Consider the following 26,013-nt stretch of genomic DNA (forward strand, 5'->3'; position numbering starts at 1 on the left):
TCGACGTACAGGAATTAAGGGCGGTGGAAGGAGGCCGAAGAGCTGTTTATGCAAGTGATGGAGACGAGAAAGAGGGTGCTTAGGGAGGAGCATCCAGACACGCTAACCAGTATAGCCAACCTAGCATTTACATTCAAGGCTTAAGGCCGCAATAATAATGCTATTTTACTAATAGAAAAATGCTCCCAGCTATAAGTACAGGTCCTAGGCCCTTAATATCTATATATAGTACTATCGGTTAGAACTCTAAATTAGTAGCAGCTAGAGAATATAGGTATCGGAGTTTAAAGAGACTTTAATTTATATTACACTTTTATAACTATTATTAGGGCATTCTAAAAAAGATTATATAGTAAATAGAGCTAGTAGAAATCCTAAGTTAGTAAATCTATTTCTTGCTTATAGTAGTAGGGTGGAGCTAGTAAATTGCGGAATAGGTTATACCTAGTAAGTATATATTATACAGGTATAACTAGAGGTAATAGTTGTAGTAAAAACTCTATAAGGTGCTTCTATAAGCAGCAGGCAAGCTAAATATACAGTGCCGGCTAATATATATAATATATTATATGCCCCTGCTAACAGTATATATATAGTATCTAACGGTAATTAAAAAGACTTAGTAGTAAATATTGCTACTATAAGCAGGGAGTATAGCCGACCTACTTCGGCTATACTTTTATTAGCTTAAGCTATAGTAAATTAGAAAAGTACCTTTTACTATTATAACTAATCACGTGCCTAGGCTAATAGTGCCTAACTAGATAACTTATATAAGGTAGGGTACTAAAACGCCGATTAGCCACACGCTTATAGCTATAAGCTTAGCTTACTAGATAATATATATAAATTACACTATAATACTTATATTAGACTTATAGAGTTGTTTTATACTAGCTATAATTAGTAAGTATTTTATCGTACTTAGGTGTGCACGGGATAAAATAGGATTAGAAATAATATTAAGCAGTAAAGTATAATTAATTGTATATATATAGTGTCTCTTATTAGTCGGGTTACCCCGCCCGACGTTCTATATAGCTTTAATAGCAAGCTTATTAATACAGTTTTTACCTTAGGCCTCTATAGCTAATACCTTAGTCTGCAATATACCTTTTTAAATTTTACTCTATTTTAGATAAGGTCTAAACGTTTTATAAACTATTCTCTTCTAATACGCATCCTAGATTAATCCGCGATAAGATATTAACTAGGCCTAGTTAGCGTATAAAGTGTGTGTGTTTCTCTATTAAAAGGGGCTTTATAAAGCTATCCGAAGGTATACCTATAGTTAAAACCTACTAGACTATAACTTTACTACTTTAATAGATCTGCCTTAGCTATAAGCTATAGATATTAACGTATTTTAGTTTTAAGGTTAACTATAGCCTTTTTTTCTAGATTAGGCCTACTGTCTGCTAATTATTATAGAGGATATAAGGTTATTATTCTAGATTAAACTATACCTGTGCGAATAGCCTATATAGACCTATTATCTCCCTTACTGTATATAACAGCAATAAAAGCTCTGCTTTAGTTATAGATATTATAACAGTTTTCTATTTAAAGAACTACTATATAATTAGTCTATTAAACAGCTTTATAAAGTAACCTTACGTGGATTTTTAAGTTTCTAGATTATCCGCGAATAATACGTTGCTTAACAGCTACAGCACTTTATTATTGCCTGTCTCTACTGCTATAGAATTTATAGAGCCCGAGAATTTAATAGTATAGTACTTTATAGTTTAGAAATATAAAAGAACTCGATTTATATATTATAAGTACTCTAGTAAAGGGTTTATTATAAACTAACTTAACTAGCTGGCTGTAAACAAGATATCTAGTTTTAATACTACTGCTGCGTATAATATTAAACCTATCTTTTCCTATATTTCTATAACTTGCTATATAGTAGCCTATTTTTTAAAAGGTTAGGAATAATATAATAAAGCAAGAGGTATATAAACTATTTTCTATAACTTATCTATTCTATATTTAGTATAGATTTTGTTAATATATCTATTTTAATAGATCTAAAGCTTTTTATCTATAGCGTTTTACAGGATCCTAATATTAAAAAAGGAAATTGCTTTACTTAAATCCTTAATCCTATACTTGCTATTTACTACTAACTTAAATTGCTTAATATAGTAGACGTATTCTTATTCTATAATAATAAGGAGATTATCTATATAGAGAAATAAAATAAGGCCTGTTTTATTATTAATAAAAATATATAGTTTATCTAGGCAATAATTAAATTCTAGACTGTTAAAAAATAATATAAGTTTATTAAACTATAGCTTTAGTAACTTTCGCAGGCCGTAGAGCGCTTTAAGCAATTTCTAAACCTTTCCTGGCGTTCTATACCCTAGTAGACAGGCAGTATAGATCTTATCGTCTATATCTGCGTTAGTAAATACGTTTTTAAAGTTAATTTAATAATATAGAAGCCTAAATATATAGATAAGTGCTATAAAAATATAAAAGCTCTAATACGCCCCTATAGCTATATAGATGTTGTTAGAAATATTATATTAAAAATTGCCTTTTATATATATTTAAGCTTTATAACGAATAAGGTAGCCAGCAGTATTAAATTTATACGTAAAAACCTATTTAAGCAGTAGCACTTGCTTATACTCCGGGTAATTAATAAGTTTAAAAGTATACTTATCTTTAAGTAACTTAATCTTAGTATCTATAGCTTGCTTAAAGCTGTCTCTTTCTAGATAACGCTTTAGCTAATACTAGAATTCCGGTAGTAGTATTAAGTTTTTTTAATAAGCTTTTAAAGTCCGCGCCGATGCGAATATATAAACTATTTATTAACCTAGTTTAGTATATTCTAGTTATAAGGTATATACCTATTACTATACCTTCTTCTATACCTAGCGTGCAGTAAGTAACTAAGCCGAATTTGCTGTATACTAAGTTGCTGTAGCATAGGAAGGGTTTTATAGTATTATGCTCGGTTGTCTAGATCTAAGTAATATTAGAGTAGGATATAGCTATATATAAAGCCTATCTATTTAACTCTATATCCCTATTACTATTTATACTAATAAAAGTTATAGAAATAGTAGAAACACTAATAAAACCTTATATTAAACTAAATTAGGATTAAGAATACTTATATCTTCCGTTAGTTAAAGCTCCGTATCTGTGTTATCTAGATTAACTTTATTAATACTAATTAAAAGTGCTTATCCGGTTTCGGGAAGGCTTATAGAGAGCTATAGGTTATATATAACCTTTTTATCTATCTGTATATCCCGAGATATAATAATATAATCTAGATATAGAATCTAAACTTTATAGATATTAGTTGCGTTTAGCCTAATAAGCTATTCTTTAATTGCTTTATCCTGCAGCTTTGCCCTTACAGGACGGTCTCTTCTATGCTTAATTAAAATATAGGCAAGGAATCCGATAATTTTAATATATAAGAGATTTAGCTTATAGCTATATACTATTTTAAAAGGTGTTTACTATTGCTTTTATTATACAGGGGTGCAATTAAAAAGATAAGTAGCATAAGCTACTATATATAGCTAGAGCTTATAAGGTAGTCTGCTTTATATACGGAGCTTATAAGCTATAGTTATTATTACTCCTTTAGAATATTCTATAAGGCTATTTTAATCTAGAGTATTAAGTAGAGATAGATTAAAGGTAATTCCTTTTGCAATTATAAGATTCTTCTACTGCTAGCTTAGTTTTTTCTTGCTATCTAAATAGATATATTATATAGTAAAGCCCTAGTTATTGTTTATAATAGTAAGGAACTCTTATATTACTATAACTAGTTTTTCTTATATTTTATATAGGAGATTAAAGAAGATATAGTATACTAAATAGTTGTAGTAGAAATATATAACCTACGCATCGAGATTAAATGCCTTTTCTATATAAATAAGATCTAGGTAGACCTTTTTAAATAGGTAGGTTCCTCTCTATATTAGAACGCGTGAAATTTATTAATATACTTACGCAAGTTAGTATTCGGGACAGAGCTCTAAGGTCCGCTGGAAATTGCAAGTACTAAGTGCTACTTCTTTAACTGCGTGTAGTACTTGCTTAAGAGCTTCTTTCCTAATATACCCTAATCTAGCATACTAAATATCTATTAATACTATAGCAATCTAGGGCGTTTTTAACCTCCTTACTATAGCAAAAGCTTATATAGCTTTAGTATAAGATTTGGCTTTAATAACGGAATCCTAAATATATAGTTTAATAACCCGGAATATACTATATTTAGTTATATTAAATGCGTTTAATCTATTTAAATACTTTATCCAATATATCCTTATATTAAAGAAAAGCCCTTGCCTTTCTAAAAAGTCTATATTTATAAGGTTTTAGTAGAAGCCTAGTATATATATAATATTATTAAGCTTAATAAGACTAGGACCTAATAGAGTATTAATATAGACTATAATATCTCCTATCCTCTTAATATGCGCATCTATATTGCTAAATTATATAATTTCGTTTTATATTAGCTTATACCTAGCGAATTTTAACAGGTTATTGCAGATATATATATCTGCATAATTATTAAGCCTAAAATAGTTGTTATACTTATTATTTGCTAATATACTAAATATAAACTTTAAGATGGCAAAGAATACCCTTATCCTGGTAGTAGTCGAAGATAATATAGTATTATTAGTTGCCTTTTTAGGTTAGGTGTTTAAAGTATCGGTAGGCCAAAACTTTAGTAAAGTAATATTGTTTCTAAGGAAGTTTTTCTTAATCTTTAATCGGAGCTATTTGCTTCCTATAATTACTATAATAACCTTAGATTAAACTTAAACTATTAGTATCTAATCTAATAGTATACTTAATAGATTAAGATATTAATAGTCTATATACTTATAGGCAAGTCCGCACACGCAGTTTTATAGGCTTATTAGTAAGTTTATTATTATTAGAGTTAAGTTGGCCCTTTATTTCTTCCGTTTTAGCTGTAAACTATTATTATCTAATAAATCTAAATTATAACCGTGCTTTCTGCCTTAAAGGGTGGCGTGTGCAGCTCGCCCTTTTATAGTTTTTTCGCTTACTAGTGCTATAGTCCTAAACTGCTTAATATAGAAGCCTATTATAATTCTCTTATTAGAAAGTACTAGATTTAGCCTGCGGAAGAACCTAAGAGTCTTATTAATAGTATTCTAAGCCTTCTGCATAATTATAATATTAGTATTATTCTCTATTTTATTAGAGTTAGAGTTATTATTAATAGTTATAAAACCGGTGCTTGCGTAATTTAGATTTATCTAGTTAAGCGCAGCAAAAAGTGCGTTGGAAATATTCTCTATTATTTTTGCTGTTTCTCTAATAAGGGTTGTTTCCCCCTTAATATAAGCTTTCTTTAACTTTATATAATTATAGAATAGAGGATTAAGGTCCTGTAAAGCTTTAATAAAGGTGTTATATATCTAGGACTTGCTTAGGTTTTCGATTTTATACTGCTTTGCATTGTTAACAAGAGTAGGCCATCGGCTAAGCTATTTATCGAGACTAGTGCTGCTATATCCTTTCTTAAGCTTCTCGAACTCTATCCTAATATTCTGTTTCTGGTCCTTTGCGGTTAGCTAGATGCTCTTAGCTAGCGCAATAACCTTGCTTCGGACTGTGTAAATTCTAATATAGTGTTGTTTAAACTCCTGGCAGACTGTAATATTAATATATTTAAAGACTTTATTATACTTCTTCCTTTCGCTATTATAAATAGCTTAAAGGCTGTGGAATCTCTAGATCGTGTTATTATTTGCCGAGTCTAGTGGTTTGGTAACAGTAAAGACCAGGTTTTTAATGCCTTCGGGGTTACAGTAGTTCCACACATCGTTTTATACAGCAAGATCCTCGATAGAATTAATCTAATCGGTCTAATTATTGCGTGTGTTGAGTATTGGAAGGTTGTGATCTTTGATCGACATTGTCGCGATAATTCCTGCAAAATCCGGTGGCAGGAACGGAGCTTTGCTGCAAGTTGAGCATAGAACTTGGGCGTAGCAAGTTGCCGAGACGTGTGATGGATTGCCGTAAATTCGAGATAGACTGTTGTATTTGATCTTGATTGTTCAAAGGCCTTAACTCAATCGATTTCTGAGTCCTTATCTTTGAATGTTGAGGTTGTAATGTTGCTTTTTCTACAACCCCGCTTCTCGTAGAATCGGCCGAGGATTGTTGCCGCTTCGTGAGAACTGCTCCGTTGAGAGGAGAATTGTCTGATTTATTCGTTGCTCGTAGTGCTGTGTAGCAGGAGAAGAGCTACCGGGCTCATAACTGTCGCACTTAGGTGTGCACGGGATGAAGCAGGATTGGAAATGATATCAAGCAGCAGAGTATGATTGATTGTGTGTGTGTGGTGTCTCTTGTCGGTCGGGTTACCCCGCCCGACGTTCTATATAGCTTTGATGGCAAGCTTATTAATGCAGTTCTTGCCTCAGGCCTCCACGGCTGATGCCTTGGTCTGCGACATATTTCAATTAGAAGTACCGACCAGGGTGGCGACCTTGCATGAATTTGCGTGCGATAGCCGCCACAAGGCTGATAACGACTTCCTAGTATAGTAGTGAGGCTTTTAGGCTTAGAAGACCCTTATATGAGTAGCAGAAGTGATGGGAGCTTGATAGTGGTGCTGTGGTGATGGAATCCGGTTACAACCATAAAAGGAGTCTCTCCGCAAATCAGGCGCGAAGGAGACAATGCAACCGTAAATTTTAGATGCAAGGGGTCCTAGATGTTTAGAAATGGCTACAGCATGTAACGTGTATAGGATTAGAACAGAGATCAACGTGTGCACAAAATTTAATTTGTTTGAAGTTCAAGTACCCCTTATATTTCTCGGAGCGGAGTGTTTCTCGACCTGCAGTGATGGACTTTATACGCCTGCTCAAATCCCCGGCCGTCAGCTCTTTGATGACGAGTATGTTGATGGTTCTGATGACGAGGATGAGGGGCATTGGATGTGCCCTCCACCCCTCTCTGCTGAAGAAGAAGAGGCGGAGTTTGGCGAACTTGGACGGCATTCTTGGCGGAAGCCTTCCCGAGATGAATAGCGGGTTTAGTCGCTGGTACGTGGTCCGTCTTGAAATATGACGCTTCGTCGTTTTTGTTGACTAAACAGTTCTGTGGGAAGCTGTGAGCAAGATCAATAAACCAGGCTCCCTTATCTTCTCTTTGTAAGGTTTAATACCTCAACCTACTAGATAAATGAAATTTCTCTACCCCAATGCTTGACTTCCTTAACTTGGCCGTGATGTTTGAACTCTAAATGCCCATATACCAAAGCGATTACGGAGAATTCGGTGTTTTGTAAGTACCACCTATCACGTCTGTAAAGCTCTAAAACACTGTGAAGACTGAAAACTTGTACGTACTCAATAGTTTAATGTAGTAAGGATTTTAGCTATTTGTGAGAATCATGCTGCGGGGCTGAGTACTCCAAGTCGTGGCTATTGATTCTGTAGATACATACTGCTATTGATGAAATTGTTATACGAAAGTAGGAATAAGACTATGGTCTATCAATCTCCAAGTATTGTAAGAGCACAAAGCCGCTTTGTCCATAAACTGTCATAAAAATACTGCCGTGGGAAGCACCCCATCCCGTTATGCAGAATTCACAGATGATCAAGCAACTAACTATCACTTAAGTCATTTCCAATTTCCTTCTCCTTTCACAGCCTCGAATCTCCCTGAAAACCTGTTAGGCACTGCAAAGAACGTCCTCACAAATAGACGTGCATGAGTAGTCTAAGGTACCACAGTCAGTGGCTAAACATTGTACACAGTTGCATCGCAGTGTGTTACTTGTCTACCAGTAGCGAGTCCCTCTACCTAGCTATTGCTAGAACCTTGCCAAATCGCGCAGGCCGTAGTCGGCTAATAGAGAAGTGACGCAATCGGCTAGCGCAGCGCAGTCTTCCTCATCTACAGCTCCACGGCAACCCACTTCCTCGCCACGACACCAACCTGTCTCTCCTCCATCCGTCAAGCCAGCGCTCAACGCACGCCAAAGGTAAGCTCCCCATAAACACGCTGCGCCCAAAACGGATCACTGATCCGCCTCCAGCTCTCCCAATTACCCTGTTGAACGCGCCACCACTCTCTGATGATGGGCCGCGCCCGCCATCATCAGCAGCAATCGCCAGCACCACAACCGAGATCGCCTCTTTATGCGGGCTCCGGGCGCACCGCCCCCCCATCATCGGCAGCAATCGCCAGCACCGCAACCGAGACCGCTTCTTCATCCGGGCCCTTTCGCACCGGGCGTCCACTCCAGCGACAACACGATGGACCAAGTCAACAGCATTGACATTCCGGACAGGTTCGAGTCCTTGCTCCTGGCTGAGAGAAGGACGAGACCCGCCAGTGCTTCCCTCCGCACCAATTTGCCCGGCGCCTTGCGAAGTGAGTAAACGCTCACGAGACGTCGCCCGCCCAGCTGGAACTTGGAGCGGCTCTGTCTCGAGGATCTCGTCGCGTGGGATGGGTTTACTGGCGTGGCTGGAGGCCTGCATTGCGCTGATGTTTGTGGCGCGCGTGAGCTAGGAGGGGGGAATGAGAGGAGGGTTTTGTGGATGGCCTTGTGGAACGTTTTTGCCTGGCGTTGCAGGTTACGCTACGCTCGGTCGTGCAAAAATTCCGAATTGAGCGGGAGAGACGGTTTCATTCTCGCAAGATATTGGGAGTGGCTCCCGGTCTTCGTCATTGTCGAGACATGCGTCAAACTTATCAAAGATGGCCGCAGAGTTGTGCTAGTCTCCTCCGGCGCAATTGATGTTGGTCTGTGAAGAATGGACCGAGGAGGCTGGAGAGCTTTGCGCGCGTGCGTAGCAGCTTGAGAAAGGCGTGGTGGCGTAAGTGACCCTCACCTCCCTCCCGTGCCTCACCCATCTTCAGATCCTAAATTTGGACAGAAATGGAAATCCGTTTCTTGGAGAAAGTCAATGCCGCAGACCCGTCCGATAAGGAGCGGTGTCATATTGACGTAGAATGGCCGCGACCCGGTCTCACTCGATACTATCAACTTGCGCGGCTCCACCATCTGCTACTTCATCCTACCTGACAGTCTCCCACTCGACACCACTCAGGGTTTCCGGCCTACGTGCCTAGCCAATTACAACTTCTACAGAGAGGGGTTGGGGTACGGTGGCCTACCCTGCCTACCGCTGCCTACTGCTGCCTCTAATTAGTACTTATGCCTACGCTCCCTATGTAGTATATAGTCTGCTCGTACGGCTTCACAAATCAAACAGAGTTCACGTCAATTTGCAACCTAAGTACACCCCGCTCATCGACGATCAACTCAAACCGAAGAACAAGGTGGGGAAGGGAGCCGCGGATGCACTACCCGCTACTTCGTCCTACCCGCCAGTCTCCCGCTCGTGCCATGGTTTGCTTGGACGACGACGAGAGTGAAGGAAGATACACGAGGACAAAGAGGCTGGCTCAGGATGCGGCTGTTCAGTTGACTGGAACCAAAAGAACTGAGAGCGGCGGACAACCTGGTCTATTTCCTCGAAGAGGCTGTGAGTAGATGGATTGGGGGGGAGTTAGTATTTAGAAGAAGCATGTCTCAAGTTACTTAAACGGACCTTTCCTGTCACTACTACTGCTCTAACGCGTATGTAAAGCTCTAATGCTCTGTACCCTACACAAATTGGTTCCATAATAATGGTTCCTTAGGGAGTGAGGAGGAGCTGTAGAGAGCAGGGGGTAACGAGTGAAGTGAAGGTGAAGGCTGGTAGATACAAGCCCTGCAAAGACGGTAGCAGGGCTTCTAGGCTTGGTAAAGGTGAAGGTGTTAGCTCGTTTAGTCTTCTTCTTTGCCTTAAATAGGTTACAACGTCTAACCCTCTATCTTTGCAACACCTCGCTCACAGCCTTTATTTGGCTAATTGGCTTATTGGAAGCAAAATCTCACTACTACACCTCACCCGCACCTCACCCGTGCCCTCACCATGCCGTGAGACCTTCTCTCCCTGCCGAACGAGATCCTCATGAAAATTGGGGACGCTTGTCTCCTCGACGACCGCGCCTCGCTGGCCGCCTCCTGCCGCTAGTTCAGGTGGCTGATCGGGGAACACCCCTTCGGCCGTCCAGGCACTGCGGAGGCCCGGAGCCTATACAACTGCTTCTGCCGATCTGCTGTACGTTTAAGTATTATACAGTGCTATGTTAAGATTAGTGTACTCATGCATAGTAATTAGTTCCTGCGCGTTCTGGGTAGAGACCCGCAGCCCGCGCCCTGGTACTGGTGCGCGGCGCACAACCGCTCGCATAGATACCCCTGCAGCCTGGGTCAAGAATAAAGGTGACAACTACTAGTTTGCAGCACATGAACACGGCTCTAATGCGAAGCTAGCAGCGGACTAGATGTGCAAGTCATCAGTCATAAGCGGCAGAGACACGGCCCGTGGTTCGGTGGTAGCTTGTTGGGTCAGATGCCGGAGTTCAAGAGTTATTGCCATACCGAGGCCGAGTATGACGAGATTGGGCCTAGCACTGTAGGAGGGCTTGCGTTGCTGGGCGGGCTAGGCAGCATTTGGAGCAATGAGTCGGTAGTGAGTGTGCATAGGATGGATAGTGTGGGTGTTCGGGGTTTGGGTTGGATTTTTTTGAGCTTTGCTTTGTATAATACTATGCACACTTTATGCTCCTTACTTTGTTTAGAACTGTTCTGTAAGTGAAAACTTGTTATAAGTGAAGAACTTATTAAAAGTAAAAAACTTATAGTAAGTAAAAAACTTATAGTAAGTAAAGGAGGTTTTATAAGTGAAATATAGTTTACTAGTCGCTCCTTATAATTATAAGTCTAGTAGTACCTAGCTAAAGCTAAGAGTAGTAGTCTAAGTATTGCAAAGGGCTGTTTATTCTAAGAAGTTTAATACTTATAAATATGATATATCTTTATGAGAATGTTTGTCCAGATAGAGAAAGCCTATTAGCCGAGCTTGTCCTCTTTGTAAAGTCCGCTCTCCAACCATCAAGAATTGTGCTTCGTCAACTTGGAAAGAACATCCTCCTACAGTGTATAAAGCAGTATTAAAGCACGATTGTGGTCGCAACAAATCCATGGAATTGCCGTCGTGTTGACTCTGCAGTTGCTATCATGGTGGCTCACTAGGCAAGAGGTAGTCTAGTTCCCACCGAGCTAACTTTACGTTGTGTTTCCAGACCAGAGTGTGGATACGCGGATATACCTCTACACTGGCTTTATTCTTACCCGCTTGACGCCACCGAAAGGAGTGGCCCAGCTAGTGTGTAGATAGCTAGTCAAACAGCTGTCTAAATCCCCTACGCAAACATTGACATCAGGTTTCTGGGCTGGTAACTTGGAGACACGGAGATCTTACGGATTGAACCGCGCTCTTGTCCACTCCACGCCACTGTAAAGCGTAGCCCAGCCAGTAGATAGCTGGCTGGTCAATAGACAGTCAGATTTCCACTGCACCAGCTCCCATGTCGTGCTTATAAGCCATAGGCTTGTATATAGGGATATCCTACTACACAAGCTCTACCCTTGCCTACCCACCACCGCCGTCAGGGGTAGCCTAGATAGCAGGTGAGCATTCAGTCAAAAGGCAAGCCGATCCGGGGACGTTCAAATTGGGTAGACGTTCTCCTTTTGCGTGAAGACTTTACTTACTTAACCTACATCTTCTACTTACGGTCTGCAGCTAGGGTCTACCATGCTTCTATTATTCCCCATTTTAACCTTCTTAGAAAATCGCTTGTGTAACTTAGCCAGGCTGGCAAACATAAATCTGCTTACACTTATCGACGACCTCTTGTGGTATTCTAATGTACTAACAACGACCTGGAAGTCGTGTTCGATCCAGATCACCACGTTTCCTTCCCTGACTTCAATACTGGCATCTTCTCTCTCTTACGTGAAATTTGGGACTGGATACTTTTAGAGCATGCTACGTCTGCATTAGCTATGAGAGGAACTCTGATAGAGGAGAATGATGTGAAGAATTGGACTGGAATGCACAACAGTGAGTGGATTGGACTATAGTTGCCGGTGAGAATCAGTGTTTAGAATGAGAATGCGTCCAGTCACTCAAAAGACCCTTCCTATTGCTACTTGCCACTTCTTGAATTCGTACGTACAATTTTAAGGTTTTATACCTACACGGACTGAGTGCTTGGTAGTCGATCTTCAGTCAACTGAGTTTCTTCATTTAATTGCGGAGAGATTCTCATCCTTTGCTCAAAGTTATCTCCACGTCCACAATCTCTTCGTATAGATATCCAACACCGTCCAGGGTAGCCCTAAGAACTCAACCTTGCCAGAACAGACGCTTTAATATTCACTTGGCGCCTTCTGTATTAAGCTCCGTGTGTCAGATTACCCCTCGGCTCATGTTTGGAGATGTAATAGGCTGAGAGAGTGACCCGAGGCAGAGACCAATGAATATGTCCAGCCGTATATCTGAATGACCACTGATGTTAGCATAGCTCAGCCTCTTCACAAACAGCCTGAATTGATAGTAAGTCTGAACTAGGAGTTATGATCTTTCAGACCCATCTCGCCCCGTGCAATCCGCTCCGGGCCAGCAGCTGCCTCATCCACGTCAAGGTCTTCTGTCCCTTGGGATTCTAGTTGACTCAAAGGTAATTCAGCTTGAAGCGAGCATGAACTAAGCTCCTACTCGTACCGATGAACATCCATCGCTCGAATCCCTCCGTAGCTTCCAAAGCGAGCCCGCCACTCCCGCCGCATTTCTCGGGAAGAGAGTAGCACCACTCACCCAAGGTTCTCGAAGATCAGACAGAGATGCTTTATGTGTTCGAGGCAACCATAATAGTGTACGCATCTGCGGCTCTCTTCAAATGAGGAGGGAGACCATCCCACCTGGCTCTGACCGTAGTAGCGTACGTGTCGGCGGTGTCCTTCCCCGCCTTGTTCTTCGATTTGGGTTGATCGTCGATGAGAAGCGTGCCGTTGATAGCCGGTCCGACGGCAGAGGAAGGGGTTGCTCCGCAGCTCGCTAGGCCTTACATCTGTAGAGAACCCAAGGCCTGTCTCGTAGGTAGACCTTGCCAGGCTTTGGATTAGAAGAGGGTGCGGCACTCCAGCTTTGCCCACACTTTCTTTGGCTCCGGTTGAGCTTGCGGCATCTTGTAAGATTGCTCCTGTAAGGGACACTGGCCTGCGCTTCGAGTCCCGCAGGCCTGTCTTGGCCAACGGGTGTTGCCTCAGCTTGAGCACGAGCTCCGTGCGAGGGGTCTTTGTAGGTCTTGAGGCGGGAAGCGGAGGTAGCACGAGGCCGGGGAATGAAGTAGAATGTGGCCAGGCTGGACTACCCAGCGTCGGAAAGCCGGTTAGACACAGCACTAGGAGAGGTAAAGAAGCTGACCATGGCGTAGACCGATTTCGCGGTAGGGGTGCCAGAAGGGCCGGCTCAGGTGGGAGGGGGGCGTTGATGTTTGGGCGTTTGTTCTTGAAGGAAGGCAGGGAGTGGGCGATCTGCTTGTGTGCAGGCTTGAAGTCGATGTGGACACAGCGTCGAGGCGCCCTCGCCGTCTCGTGCGTCTCTGGTCGCGTTGTGGGCCTTTCTGGGGGCCTCGAGGTGCTGGGATTGCCGTTGGCTGGAGGGGCAGGTCAGTGACGAGCGGTGCAAAGGCTGCTTGGAGTACGTACCGTCTGACATGGTGGCGTTCTTGTTTTGGTATTGAGGTTGACACTTGGTGATGGTGGGAGTGTGGCGAAGTGTATCTGCGGTGGGATTTGTTATAGAGGGAGCCCATAACACCTGAATGTCCAGCACGACAGCAATGACGCCGTGAATTGTCTATTTTCTGACTTAAGTGTTCATGAATCAAGGGATTGAAGTGAATCAAAGAAGACAATTGCTCCTGTCTTGTCGCTTTTTGGGACAGCTCCGGGGGCTATATCTTACAGACATCAACGTAGGAGACTCGAGGCTGGAGATGAAATGGGAGTTTTAGCTCAGCTCGAGGCGGTGGAGGGATCATCATGCTAGTAAAGAAAGCAGGTAAACAAGGAGAAGAACTCAATATTCTAATCGCATCTACCTTCACAGGTCCTACTCGCCTCCCCTCAAGGCAATATCTTCGTGGCCTCTTCAAACATAACAGTCACTTGCGCAAATTGGAAGCGAACAGTTCCTGATTCTCGGTCGAAACCCATGTATCTGGGGCAGAAGGGTGCTAATAACGTCAGCTGCTTGTGAACGCGCCAATCATAAGGTCATGACTCTCTGTGCTCTATTGCGTGACGTAATTTTTGTTGGGGTAGGTCAAAATCACAACATCCGTGCCGTCCTGCCGTGCCTCTTCACTCCTCCACCAACCACCAAACCCATCCATCTTGAGCTCTTCACAGCACAGCACTCGCATTCACTCTCCTGGAGGGCATCCTCTCAACAGTCTTCCTCGTCCAGGTTCGTAGCTCGTCAGTCACTGCAAGAGTGATAGCGCGCATAGTTGCCGCAGTGTCGGGCGCGCATAGTTGCCGCAGTGTCGGACGCACAGGTGTGAGACACATTGTCAGAGCTGGTAAGTACTCCCCTCTATCTTCTTCGGGTTTGCTTAACGCGCTCTATATGATGATAAAAATACATTGGACTTGTTCCAAAGATTGTCGGACTTGTTCCGAAATGAGACCCGCATTTACGTTCTGCAAGAGTCACAATTTTGCAAAGTAGCTTCGCCTCCTCAGGAGCACTCCAGGCTGACAACATCACAGCAGAAGCTTCAGAGCAACCTCTAAAGGCTAGAGATGGGACTATTCGCCCGTCCTTCAATCGTCTACACCACGAAGCGACACGCTCACGACGCCCGTGGAGACATCAAACCGAAGCCTCGCACAACATTTTCTCGCTTTCCTTCCATCGAAGACCTCGAATTGTTAGAGATGGTCAAGTCCAAACCAGGGCGTGTGGATGTACTGTACCTGGTAAGCACACCCAGTCTTTCCCTTCTCAGTCTTCGCGAAGATTGGCGAATATGATGAAACGGTCTTTTCCTCTTGTCTAATAGGCTGCCGGTGGATGCCTTTGAGAACAAACCACATCTGAACACGCTCCTTCCCTACAAATCTACATCGCCTCTTCACTCGAGTCTTAGGCTAACAATGACTTCTTAGAAGCAGCGGGACAGCCTCTGACCTGAACAAGCGCTATCTCCTCCCTCACTCGCTTCTCTACGCCTCGAAAACGAGACCAATCGTAATGCTCTTGAAGCCCTCGAGCCTGCACGGGCCTCTACCGTTGCCTGATCAGTACCGTCACACAATGCTTTATCGGATATTCGCCACCAAATGCAGGGCCATATCCCCTCGAGTGCCAACCGGATAGGCGTGAAGTCCATGGTAAGCATTTTCCAATCCTGTCTTTCCCTTTTTTACAGCGCTTCGCCATATGATGAAGTTCACGTCTTTGTATTGAAAGAGCTGCCGTTGGATGCCCATGAGGTTGCCTTTGGATGCCTCTGAGGTTGACGTTGGATGCTCGTGAGAACAACATATTATTCTGAGAATGCCACATTACTACAATCATACGTCACTTCGTCCAGAGTTTTGCGCTAACAATGGTGTCGCGGAAGCGTAGAATCAGTGTCCAAAGCTGACAATCGCTGCCTTCGGGCCCTTCGCCCGTACTCGTCCTGCTAGCAAGCAGGGCATCTACAGCCCTTCTCGAGACCTCGAACCGATATACATCTTTCTTCATGTCTTGTTCGACTCTGTTAGAGAACGCTTTCTGGAATATCCCTGGGTGGACCCTCGTGGGCTCAAATTCTGAGACGGATTGTGAGATGGGAGGTGGGATCGGTGTAGTGCTTCCAGTAAGTGCATCTTCCTGATACCCTCTGCGTATTGCACGCAAACCCTCCCTTATAATGTGATAAAACAAGCCAAAACAACCAAAATGCCCGCGGCTTCTGGCATTTCGATCGGTTCTCTGCTGCTGGTGGGTTGGGCTCGCTACAAGCTGTGCGCCTATGAGAGAAACGTGTCAGTCTTTCTAATATAGTCGATTTTGGAACACCCCTCAGATTATCGGAACTAAATAGAAACACCAATCAGCTAACCATGCATTGTAGGACTATAGATACACGAGAGTGGGAATCCAAAACTGTAGCTTTTACGCTCAACCACGACTCCTTTTGCTCCAAGAGATCCACCACAAATCACTGCGCTGTAAGTGCCACTTTTCTTACGTCCTCCTTGCGGTGGGTTTATTATACACAACTCCACTTTGTGATGACACAAAATTTGACTACCTTTTTGATTGAGCTGTCCCGCCCATGGGGGCTGATACGCTAATGATTACAACATTTTGTCTGATTCAGTGGCATCTACACCAAACTGCAACAATTCCCAAAGAAGACCAGTCGGCTGATGACAAGAAGCAGTGCATACGAAGCGACAGATCCAGCGTGACGCTTCGAGCTAGAATCCCGAGTTCCTCTGCCTCAAGACATCCATGGTGAGTGTTTTCTTATTACACCTGCTTACTGCACAAACCTCTATTTACGTCGTGATGACCAAGCAAGCCCCTGGGGCTAATCACCCTAGGGACTAGTAAAAGCAGGCTATAAGGCACCTTCACAGCCATCCTTTGCGAAGGGGTAGCCCTTTGCGTGTTTCCTCCGGGATCGGTCTGTAGCCTATGAGCACAAACCATTTTAATTTTTCTGAACTAGTCTTTTCTACACGGCACTGTTATGACCTCTCATGGATATTGGATAGCTAACATCACCTCGCAGTATATGCAAAACTACATATCCAGCATGGCACGTCCATCTAGACTGCGGTTTCCCTCCATGTTGAAATCCTCATGGTGAGTGATCCCTTTCATTTGTTTATTATCCGAGACCCTATCAACAATGATAAAGCCATACGTAAAAAGGGCAAGCTATAAGGCGCCTCCGCAGTCATACTATTTGAGGGACAGCGTATGCGCACGGCAAACTCTTTCAAACATTCCTTTCACAGTCACTCACTGAGATTGGGTAGCTAACATCACTCCGCAGGAAGGAAGAAAAATGACTCCCACCGTCGGCCTTATACCGACCAGAACGCCCTGGCCCTTCTGAATGCTTAAGAACAACCCGGTGAGCATCATCTCTTTAAAGCCTTCTACTGCCCAGCACCCCTACTAGAGTGATGATAATGTAAAAGGTGCTGAGGAACCCCGCGGCTCTCCCCGGTGAGAGGAACAGCTTCTACAAGTTCTTCTGGGATTGTCTCGTGTGCGGAAGCCGTTGATTAGCCCATCCATTGTCTGACACGATTCCTTTTACACATAACAATCGTAACTACTGGCGGAGACTCATTGGCTAACGAGACTGATAGGCCACAGGAGGCGAAGAGTACGATTAATAGCTTTACCCGCGAGGTAGCTCTGGCAGCGTTGGAGTGGCGGAGACGGATTTGCGCAACGCGGAGGAGTCTTTCAGAGAAGTGTTCAACTGCGTGGAGGTTCGGAGGGCGACGGGCTCGCTACATGCGAAAGTGATATGAAGGTAGTCCATGGGAGAGTCCCAATTTCAAATCATCATTACGAAGCACTTTCGATTGAATATCCTGCACTGTGTAGAGATGCGCTAAGTGACGCCGCAAGAAATCGAGAAAGCCGCTATGGATCTCAATGTCCAGAGAACCAAGCAGAGAGTTAGTAGGGTCCTTCACTTCTAACAGCTTTGGGAGCACATCTTACCATTACCTTGGCCAGGTTGGAACCTGCCATGATGTCGAGGCTAATCCAAATGCGGTCTAACGTAAGTTTGGAGAGAGCGGCGGCGCACGTCACGTTTTGTTCATAGCCTCGCCTTGCTCCAGATCTCTCTCTCCACAACATTATCATTCAACAAATCACGCACACGGCCTCCGTCAACTTGTTCCGTCACAGTCGCATCCTCACATCCCTAAAAAGTCTCGCGAGACCCTCATTCCCTCTCTTCCAACCAGTACCGCCACGGCCTCAGTTGTCTTTGGCGCTTTCATCATTGCAAGGTCAATTTCTCCACTGCGCGTCTCGAAGGAATGCTGTCCGTCCCGTGTAGGATCGAAACCCCTTCCACCGACGCGACTTACGCCTAAGAAAGGGGACAATCTACTGTCTCGGCGAACGAGGATTTACGTTTCTTCGTCACACTTTGCGTGTTATAATTGACGAGTCTATCCAATTGACCAAGCTCAGCTAGAGCATATTGGCGCTTGCACCATTGCAAGGACGGCCGCAGTCTCTCCAAGGCGCGGTACATCGAACAAGTCACAGATGTCTCCCCATGTCTGTGAGATGATGACGCGATGCGTCCCCGCGCTAGAGCAAACTCCCCCTTCCTTTATCCATCACGACGATTTCTCCCTCCGGGCGTAGGTTCAAGCCCGGAGGGTCCTAAGGAAGGGGACATGCAAGCCAACAGACCATCGACTTAGTTTAGGCCGGTGTGTCGCGCTTTTACGCGCTGAGCGTCCTAGGTCGAACTATCCACTTCGACGCCTTCTCTCGTACCTCACACCCCTTGTCGCGGAAGGTAGTGCCGATGGAATGGACAACAGATTTTAGGTACCACCCTAACGGCCGACAGAAGGAGGAGCCGTACAAACTATACAGCTCCTACAGTCTTCTGTTGTAGATAGACATACACAATACACTCAACTTTCTACGTACACTACGCATACCGACTACGCCTCGCGTGCAACAGAGAAGAAGACCTAGCCGAAGTTGACCGCAGAGAAAAAGAGGGGGGAGATGAGACCTGGGGAGCTACGCTGCTGGGCCTCGTCTCGTATTTCGTGTCGCCGGAGCAGCGCGTTGCGGACCTCCCGCGCGTCGTCTTGCTCGCTGGCTTCAGGATTAGGCAGAGGGCGTCGTAGTTGCTGGGAAAATTCGGAATGGGGTCAGAGAGGGCAATACTGGTGGAGAGGTAGATGGGGACGGGAAGAGAGTCTGGTGCCGTGCCGTTTGTGTCGACAGAACGTGATGGCCACCATGACAGTCTCCCGGGAGCCCAACGGCACGGGCGCATTCGTTGTTCCGCTCTGGATCAACGACGAATTGAAGAGGAGCTTCTCGAGCTTTGAGGTAATCAGTCCTAGCTTGGCCACCGGTTGATGAGAAATGAAGGACAGTTCACGATTCGGGAGCGATAGTTTGATATGCATGTTTCATTGCGTGACCTGGCCGTAGTCTTCGGTGCTCCTCGCAATTATGAAGGGTCTGAGAACATGGATGCTGTTGTTTGAAGGCGTCTGCAAAGGCCTCGGGCGAAATATAGGTTTGACAAGCGTATATCATACTAGGGGCCGCACAGCAGACTTGTTTTCTTGCCTATGCTACTCATGTGATGTTACAGTGGCCTGAATTCTTATGTCTCATCTCCACAAGGCTCGTAGTGAATCTCTGCTGCTATCTTGACGCCGTCTGAAGTGGCCTCAAGGATCACGTGGTTTCAATATGAATGTACTAAACTAAGTGGCGTGCATCAAAACTGTGTCTCCTGCAGTCCCCTAACTGTGGGGTTTTATAGTGATGCTCCATCTCAAAGACAATTGAGTAGATTCGTGGAAGCTGTTACTTCCTATCTTGACATCGTCTAAAGTGAACTCGAGCATTTTCTGGTTTTTAGGTGAGTGTATCAACTACGTGGTCGTATATCAGACTTACGCCACTTGTATTCTCCTAATATTGTCAAGTGAGCGATGCTTGACCTTAATCATAGTTGATAGCATCAGAAAGTAAGGTTTGCCCTAATATTGATATCATCTGGATATTACTTCAAGATCAATGTACAATGTCGAAGATCACAGAGCCCCATTGCGTCTCCTAAGTCTTTGAGAGACACTGTAATGCTCTCTGAGAAGTCTCATAAGCGGGTGTGCTTCCGAAGAAGATTTATTGGAGAAGGAGGTGGACACCAGGCGGATCATTTTTGTGGTCAGGGTGAATGCTTCACCGAGACGCCCTGTGCGGCTGTAAACAAGACCGCGCTAGCTTCGAGACTTACGCACTGACCACACCATATCGCGTATGGGAGCATTTGCGCTTGATAAACAACACTGGCCTTCAAAGCATCTTCCACTACCGGCACATACCTGCAACTCCACTACTAAGTTGACAGCAATCTTTTGTCCCAGCCAACATCTTTCTGCAGCCGCTGAACAGCAATCTCAATTCTCCGCCGACAACAGTGTCTGTTCCATATATCTACACCAACTTGTATCATAGCTCCTCTCCATCGAGCCAAGATGGTCGCCAACCGCTCCTCCAACTCCAACAAGCGCGCCGCCAGCAAGGGCAGTCAACAAAAGTCCAAGCGCAAGGGTCACGATCTGGACAAAACATACAGAGCTCGAGTCTCAAAGAACACCAATGCCGGCGACAACACAAACACATCTCCACCTCGACGCAACCACGTCCGTGCGGTCCGACAGCCGAAGGCCCCCTTCAGCGTCTTCGAGAAGTTCAAAATCCTACCTCCAGAACTTCGGGAAATTGTCTACTACCACGCGCTTGATCTCGACCAAAACAGCACTATCAGATCACCAACCGAAGCGACAACCACGGCGCCTGGGGACTTTGGACTACTCCAAGCAGATCGCCAGCTGCACCACGAGGCTTCCGCCGTCCTCGAAAGACACGCAACGGCGGAGATTGATCTGTCCATTAACGACGACCGCTCTGAATGGCTCCAAGATCTCCTCCCTCGCCGGGCTCGCGATCCCCAATACGAGCCGATGGACCCAAGCGACGAGTACAAGCGCATCGAGGCCCAGAGGGACTTGAACGAGAAGAAGTTGGCGAACTTTCGCCGCGCCCATTTCCGCGCTGGCCGAGGGGACCGCGACCTTGGTCTCTTCCGGATGCACACGGGTCCATACGTGGACGAGCTGCATGACTACATCGAGTTCTGGGTAGCGAACGCGGAGCACGACCGCACGCGGCTTGCGACGTTGGATCTTGGGCGGCTTCTGCATCGAGCTGCGGAGTATGATACGAATCCGAAGAGCACGCACATCCGGAATGGGAACAAGCGCTTGGAACGGATCCGGAGGGACACCACTGAGAAGGTTTGGCGGATCTTCGAACTGATGGCGTCGGACCGGAATTGTGAATGGACCATTACTTGTTATCCTTGGGCTCCCGACAACATCTACATGCTGATGGGAGACACGGTCTTCGATGATCTCCTCACCAAGTGCACGGCCCTCGGATTCACCTTCAGGCCAAACACTTCGGGAGAGCGCGAGGCCTATGATGACGAGCGCCAGAGCTAGTGGTAGAGCACCGTAAAGTCTCCGTCTGAAGGTACGGTAGAGCCACTTGTTTCTGTGGATAAGAGGTAGGGGCTGATCTTGACTCCAGGGCATCATCAGCTAGCGACCCGTCGCCTTCTCGATTGATCGACTCATATTGTATCAATATCTCCCGTGCCAAACACACAGCCGAATACTTTTTCTTGTCGATCGGAGTAGATATATCTCTCAACAAAGAGTGCAGATTTGTGCCGTAAGATTTCTAATTCACAAATCAGTCCCAGGGTATAGAGGTTGGGGGTTTGATTATACCACACGAAAACCATATACCCAAGACCATCGGAATTGAAAGGGGTCAGAAATTGGGGTGGAAGAGACGAAGATGTCTTTCTGTATTCTTTCACTCCGTATCTTTCCTTTGTTCGTTGTGGTCCATTTCTTTTCTGGCAGTTTGCGGGCTTGTCCAAGAGTTTGATGCGTTTTTCAGGTCGTATCTCTTCCCAGTATGCATAGACTGTACAATGCTTTCGTCCGGCAAACTAATGTCTGTAGAAAATCATGTCCTGAGCTATCCATGGCAGTTCGTAAATGTGGTGTAGAGTATTCCTAGGTTTCCAAACCCGATTCACTGTTTCGATTTTTCACGTGCTTCCGCAATCTGTCAAGTTCTCACGAGCCATCATTCGTCATGGCGCCATGACTCGAGCACTTCCCATAATCGCTTTAGCCATCAAGATACACATTCAAACCGCCAAGATACCAGAGTTGTCCAGGTAGACGGAGCTTAGCGCGATTAGGGGTAGGAAAGTGTTGAACACCGGATGCGAAGAATTCATTCAAAGTACCAAAATACCGTTCCTCTCTGCGTTCAAGAGGTCGAATTCTACCCCCCTGACGTGCAACCCGCTTCATCCAACCCACACCTCCTCCCCAGCCCCAGCCTCAACCTCTGCAACATACACCATCGTCTGCACGGGTGTCTGATCCAGCACCAAAACAACATGCCTCCCCTTCGCCCTCAACATCTCCCCACTCGCCTCCCACCGCGTCCACCCCTCCCCCGTAAACCACCCCGCCACCCACTCCACACTCACAAAACCCATCATCAAGCGCCTCGACGCCCCTCGCGCCCCAAGATACACGCCCAAAGACCTCGCCTCCACCCCACTAACCACAACCGGCCGCCCCTGCGTGGGCAACTCATGATGCAGCGCATACGCCAACGGGCCCATATCCCCCACATTATTGTTCACGGGGACCAGCGCCCCACCCAACACGCACCGCTCCCACGTCCACCCCAGCCCCTGCCGCTGCGTGGGCGGCCCGCCTGAACGCGCAGCACAACCAACCACGGCGCCACCCCGCGCGCTCCCCACTGCGGGTGCGTCAGCATGCCGAACGCGTGCGCGACCTCGTGCGCCAGCGTCTGCGCGAGCACGAACAGCTGCCGGTAGCGCAGCGACGCGGTGGCCGCGCGCCACCGGAGCGCGAAGAAGGCGTAGAAGTGGCGGTTGAGGCCGATGGTGGGGTGGTGCGCGCCGTGGTGGACGCTTGGCCAGGCGAAGGGCGCCGCCGAGGGGGGCACGAGGGTGTGCGCGGCGGAGCGGGCGCGCGCGGGGAAGGTGGCGCCGAAGACGCGCTCTGGTTCGGGGGGTGGGCGGGGTTGGGGAGCATGGAGAGGAAGGTTGTGTTGTTGGCGAGGTGGAGGAAGGCGCGCGAGACGGCGGGGAGGGCGCGAGGGGAGGACTCGCGCGAGGACGGACGCGTGCAGGTAGTCTTGCGTGCTGGCGCAGCCGGGGGTGTGCGCGTGGTGGCCGAGGAGGAGGCGGGGCCAGTAGTTGGAGATGGCTTTTTGGTCGGTGATGAAGAGGGAGGCGAGGCGCAAGGCGGGCTTGATGCGGTTGTAGAATCTGTGGGTTTCTTGGTTGGGGCCGGTGACCCAGCGGGAGAGTTGGAAGAGCGGTGGTAGGCTATCGTTGCCTTGCGTACCGGAAGCGATGAGCTGCTTCTTCACCGTGAGGCATATGTTGAGGAGGTTTGTTTCTTGATCTTCTGGGAAGAAGGGGGTTTCAAATGCACCGTGGCCGAAGTCTATGGGGTGCATTACGCGGAAAAGATTTGACTGGGCCAGAGGTCATTCACGAAAATGTCAAAATTGGGAAAGTTCATAGTAGGGGAAGGCCAAAGCCATGTTTGTATTGGTGTAGGTGTTGTCTATGTTTTGCGTTGGCGGCACCTATGTGCACATTAATTCCAACGCGCTGGCCGTGTAAGCATGACACGCACCAGCAATGGTGAAGTATTCTATGGGAATAGAATATCAACTGGTCTATGCTACCCGGCACATTATGCCGAGCCAAGAGTTTTCTCCCCGCTGATGATCGGTCGATGCCCAAGTACAAAGGCGATCAAGCTATGAGGGGGCCGCTTCTACGGTGCCAGACCATTACTGGTCATCGGCATCCCAGAAGCTGGAGGAGCCGCCATTGCGGCGAGAAGAATCGCCTGCACGACGGGATGGCTCACGTTGGGAGCGGCCAGAGGTCTGTCGCGAAGTTTCAGTCTCTCGCAGCTCCCGCACACGGCTTGGAGCTGCGGTGCGGCTAGCCTGGGTCTGGTCTCGCTCAGCTCGACGACGTGCATGCCTATCCCTAATCTCTCGACGCTCTTCCTCATACTCGGCCCTATTCGCGGCCATCTTGAGATCGAATCTACGATTCTTCTCAGCATACTCTTCCCGCCGACGCCGATTGTCTTCCTCATCCTCTGCTTCCATCTCTGCCATCTTCTTCGCCAACTTGGCCTCGTTGGCTTTCATCTTTTCGGCACACTCGATCCGCAACTGTCGCTTCTCTTCCTCATGGTCCGCCATCTCAGCATCGAAGAATCCTTGAAATTCTTCAAGGGTGCGAGGATACGGACGACGACCGCCGGCGCCAAAGCTTTGGGGCATGTTGGTCTGGGAGGGTGTGCTGTTGTTGGAGCTTTTGGGAATTGTGGTTGTGGTGACTGTGGGGGTTTGGAAAGTTGTGTTGGAAAGCTTTGAGTATTTTCAGCTTTTCTGAGAACTTGGTGAGGAAGAGAGGATGAGGGCTGGGTTGGAGAGCCTTATATATCGGTTTCTTGTAGCTACTCAATGCTATATGTTCGTTAACACAGCGTCTTTGAAGAGGTACGTTGTGTAATGTGGAAGAACATAGTTCTACACAATGTTATATATGCTTTGGCATCGTGGATCTGAATATTCATGTCCTGTATTGTTGAAAGACCATGCTGGTGGCTGTATCTTTTAGGATTGTTATTGAAGACTCCGCAATGAGGAGAGAATCTGGAGACAAAGAAATACAGTACTAGGACATAGGTTTGCGCGCCCTGACTATGAGCCAAAGATTGATCCAGTGAAAAGAAGGTCGCCAATGAGTGATCGACTTGGTGCTAGTTGGGCTGGTCCTCACAATGACGTCTAGAGAGCAAGCGTGAAGCCCAAGTAGCTGCGATATCCTTGCGTCCGAACTCATGAACTCGTGCTATAGGTGCAATTGATCCTTCCGTGACCTCTGTAGATCGGCGAAATGATAATTTTGCGGGGAATACTGGACGAGGCGCATAGATGAGATCCAAGGAAGAGAGCTGTTAAATCGAATTTAACGAGAGCAAAGTCACGGATATTGAAAGGGGGTATGTGTATGGGGAATCTGTCGTATTTCTGGTATCAAAGAGTGGGATTCTGGACGGCTCAACCAACTTCGCCGATTTGCTAGATGTTCTGTTCCATCATCTCAGAATCATATAGATTCGGCTTAGCGCTGTAGACGACAGGTATCTGACCCAGCCGTGACCAAGATTCACGGTCGAGCGAATGACGGCTCTATCACACTAAGGCATTTAGTGTATGTCAATAAAGTCGTCGAATCTTGATGGAGTGTGCCCGACTGGATGTTGGTAGCTAGAGTGCCCTTGATGCGAGCGCTGATTGGAAGGCTTTTGGCGCGAGGGTTGACTAGAGGACCCTTGACGCTAGCATTGACTATAAGGCCTTTGGTGCGAGCGTTGGCCAGAGAATACTGGGCTCTAGACTTCGGTTGAAGTAAAGGTTAGCAGCAAGCCAGTTTCCAGAGGAAGGGATTCACTAAGAGGGTGTTGGGGGCGAACTTACGTTTCTCACTCAATCACGAAATTCTAGAGTCAGGCAACCGTTTACGAGAAGTGTTGGGTTGTGTTGATATTCGAGTAAATTATGTGTTGGTAACGTACTCCACAAGCGAGCGGCCCACCCAAGCGAGTGGCCCACCTCACAAGCAAATCACAACATTAAATGCAAATTGCTCCACAACGCCAATAGATATTAACTTAATACGACCTGCAGTCTAATCTACAACAATTTCCTTATCTTTTTGACACGTACGAGAGTTATGTCCTGTCTCGCCGCAGCGCCTGCAGCGCGCCTGCTGCCGTGCACTTCCACCCGGGCGCCTCCTATTTTGACGCACTTCCCCCTCAATTTATTCATTAGCTTCCTTTTAAGCGATTATATTAGAGCCCTGTGCCTTTGTTAGGACTCCTTGCCTCTGAATTCGCTTTCTTTTGCGCTCTCTACGCTTTGTGGCGGCCTTATTCGCCTTTTGAAGGCTTGTAACCTGATCGCGCAATAACACAGCCCTATGCATCTGCATCTCAGCGCCTCTAACAAGCGAATCAAGCGACTTAAGAATCGCAGTAGGAGAGCTATGTTGATGCATTTGAATGCGATTACGAAT

The 26,013-nt window shown here is 46.0% G+C and overlaps 7 protein-coding genes across 7 annotated transcripts; 5 read left to right on the forward strand and 2 right to left on the reverse strand.

Moving 5' to 3' along the window:
- Nucleotides 1–6,891: 6,891 nt before the first annotated feature.
- On the forward strand, nucleotides 6,892–8,571 carry BDZ99DRAFT_521137 (uncharacterized protein; the record flags this gene model as incomplete). The annotated part of the gene is made up of 3 exons (XM_033725591.1): nucleotides 6,892–7,091; nucleotides 7,941–8,038; nucleotides 8,093–8,571. 3 exons carry the CDS (start codon nucleotides 6,892–6,894, stop codon nucleotides 8,569–8,571), a joined length of 777 nt encoding a protein of 258 aa, XP_033576785.1.
- Nucleotides 8,572–9,017: 446 nt separating this feature from the next.
- On the forward strand, nucleotides 9,018–9,215 carry BDZ99DRAFT_387995 (uncharacterized protein; the record flags this gene model as incomplete). Its single annotated transcript, XM_033715551.1, has 1 exon — nucleotides 9,018–9,215. A coding segment is annotated over one exon (198 nt), but the record flags the coding sequence as incomplete, so codon positions are not given.
- A 149-nt stretch (nucleotides 9,216–9,364) lies between these two features.
- BDZ99DRAFT_477185 (uncharacterized protein) lies at nucleotides 9,365–10,901 on the forward strand (the record flags this gene model as incomplete). The annotated part of the gene is made up of 6 exons (XM_033722097.1): nucleotides 9,365–9,551; nucleotides 9,906–10,172; nucleotides 10,211–10,336; nucleotides 10,384–10,586; nucleotides 10,696–10,704; nucleotides 10,845–10,901. The coding sequence occupies 6 exons, from the start codon at nucleotides 9,365–9,367 to the stop codon at nucleotides 10,899–10,901; spliced, it is 849 nt and encodes a 282-aa protein (XP_033576787.1).
- Nucleotides 10,902–12,529: 1,628 nt separating this feature from the next.
- BDZ99DRAFT_477186 (uncharacterized protein) lies at nucleotides 12,530–13,682 on the reverse strand (the record flags this gene model as incomplete). The annotated part of the gene is made up of 3 exons (XM_033722098.1): nucleotides 12,530–12,635; nucleotides 12,780–13,620; nucleotides 13,673–13,682. The coding sequence occupies 3 exons, from the start codon at nucleotides 13,680–13,682 to the stop codon at nucleotides 12,530–12,532; spliced, it is 957 nt and encodes a 318-aa protein (XP_033576788.1).
- A 6,566-nt stretch (nucleotides 13,683–20,248) lies between these two features.
- On the forward strand, nucleotides 20,249–21,277 carry BDZ99DRAFT_532560 (uncharacterized protein; the record flags this gene model as incomplete). The annotated part of the gene is made up of 1 exon (XM_033726483.1): nucleotides 20,249–21,277. One exon carries the CDS (start codon nucleotides 20,249–20,251, stop codon nucleotides 21,275–21,277), a length of 1,029 nt encoding a protein of 342 aa, XP_033576789.1.
- Nucleotides 21,278–22,338: 1,061 nt separating this feature from the next.
- BDZ99DRAFT_532563 (uncharacterized protein) lies at nucleotides 22,339–23,430 on the reverse strand. Its single transcript, XM_033726484.1, has one exon. The coding sequence runs from the start codon at nucleotides 23,358–23,360 to the stop codon at nucleotides 22,506–22,508; it is 855 nt and encodes a 284-aa protein (XP_033576790.1). The 5' UTR covers nucleotides 23,361–23,430; the 3' UTR covers nucleotides 22,339–22,505.
- A 272-nt stretch (nucleotides 23,431–23,702) lies between these two features.
- On the forward strand, nucleotides 23,703–24,290 carry BDZ99DRAFT_532565 (uncharacterized protein; the record flags this gene model as incomplete). The annotated part of the gene is made up of 1 exon (XM_033726485.1): nucleotides 23,703–24,290. A coding segment is annotated over one exon (588 nt), but the record flags the coding sequence as incomplete, so codon positions are not given.
- Between the last annotated feature and the right edge of the window lie 1,723 nt (nucleotides 24,291–26,013).

Source organism: Mytilinidion resinicola (genome assembly GCF_010093595.1).
Source record: "Mytilinidion resinicola strain CBS 304.34 unplaced genomic scaffold BDZ99scaffold_10, whole genome shotgun sequence".
Classification (NCBI taxonomy): Eukaryota; Fungi; Ascomycota; class Dothideomycetes; order Mytilinidiales; family Mytilinidiaceae; genus Mytilinidion; species Mytilinidion resinicola.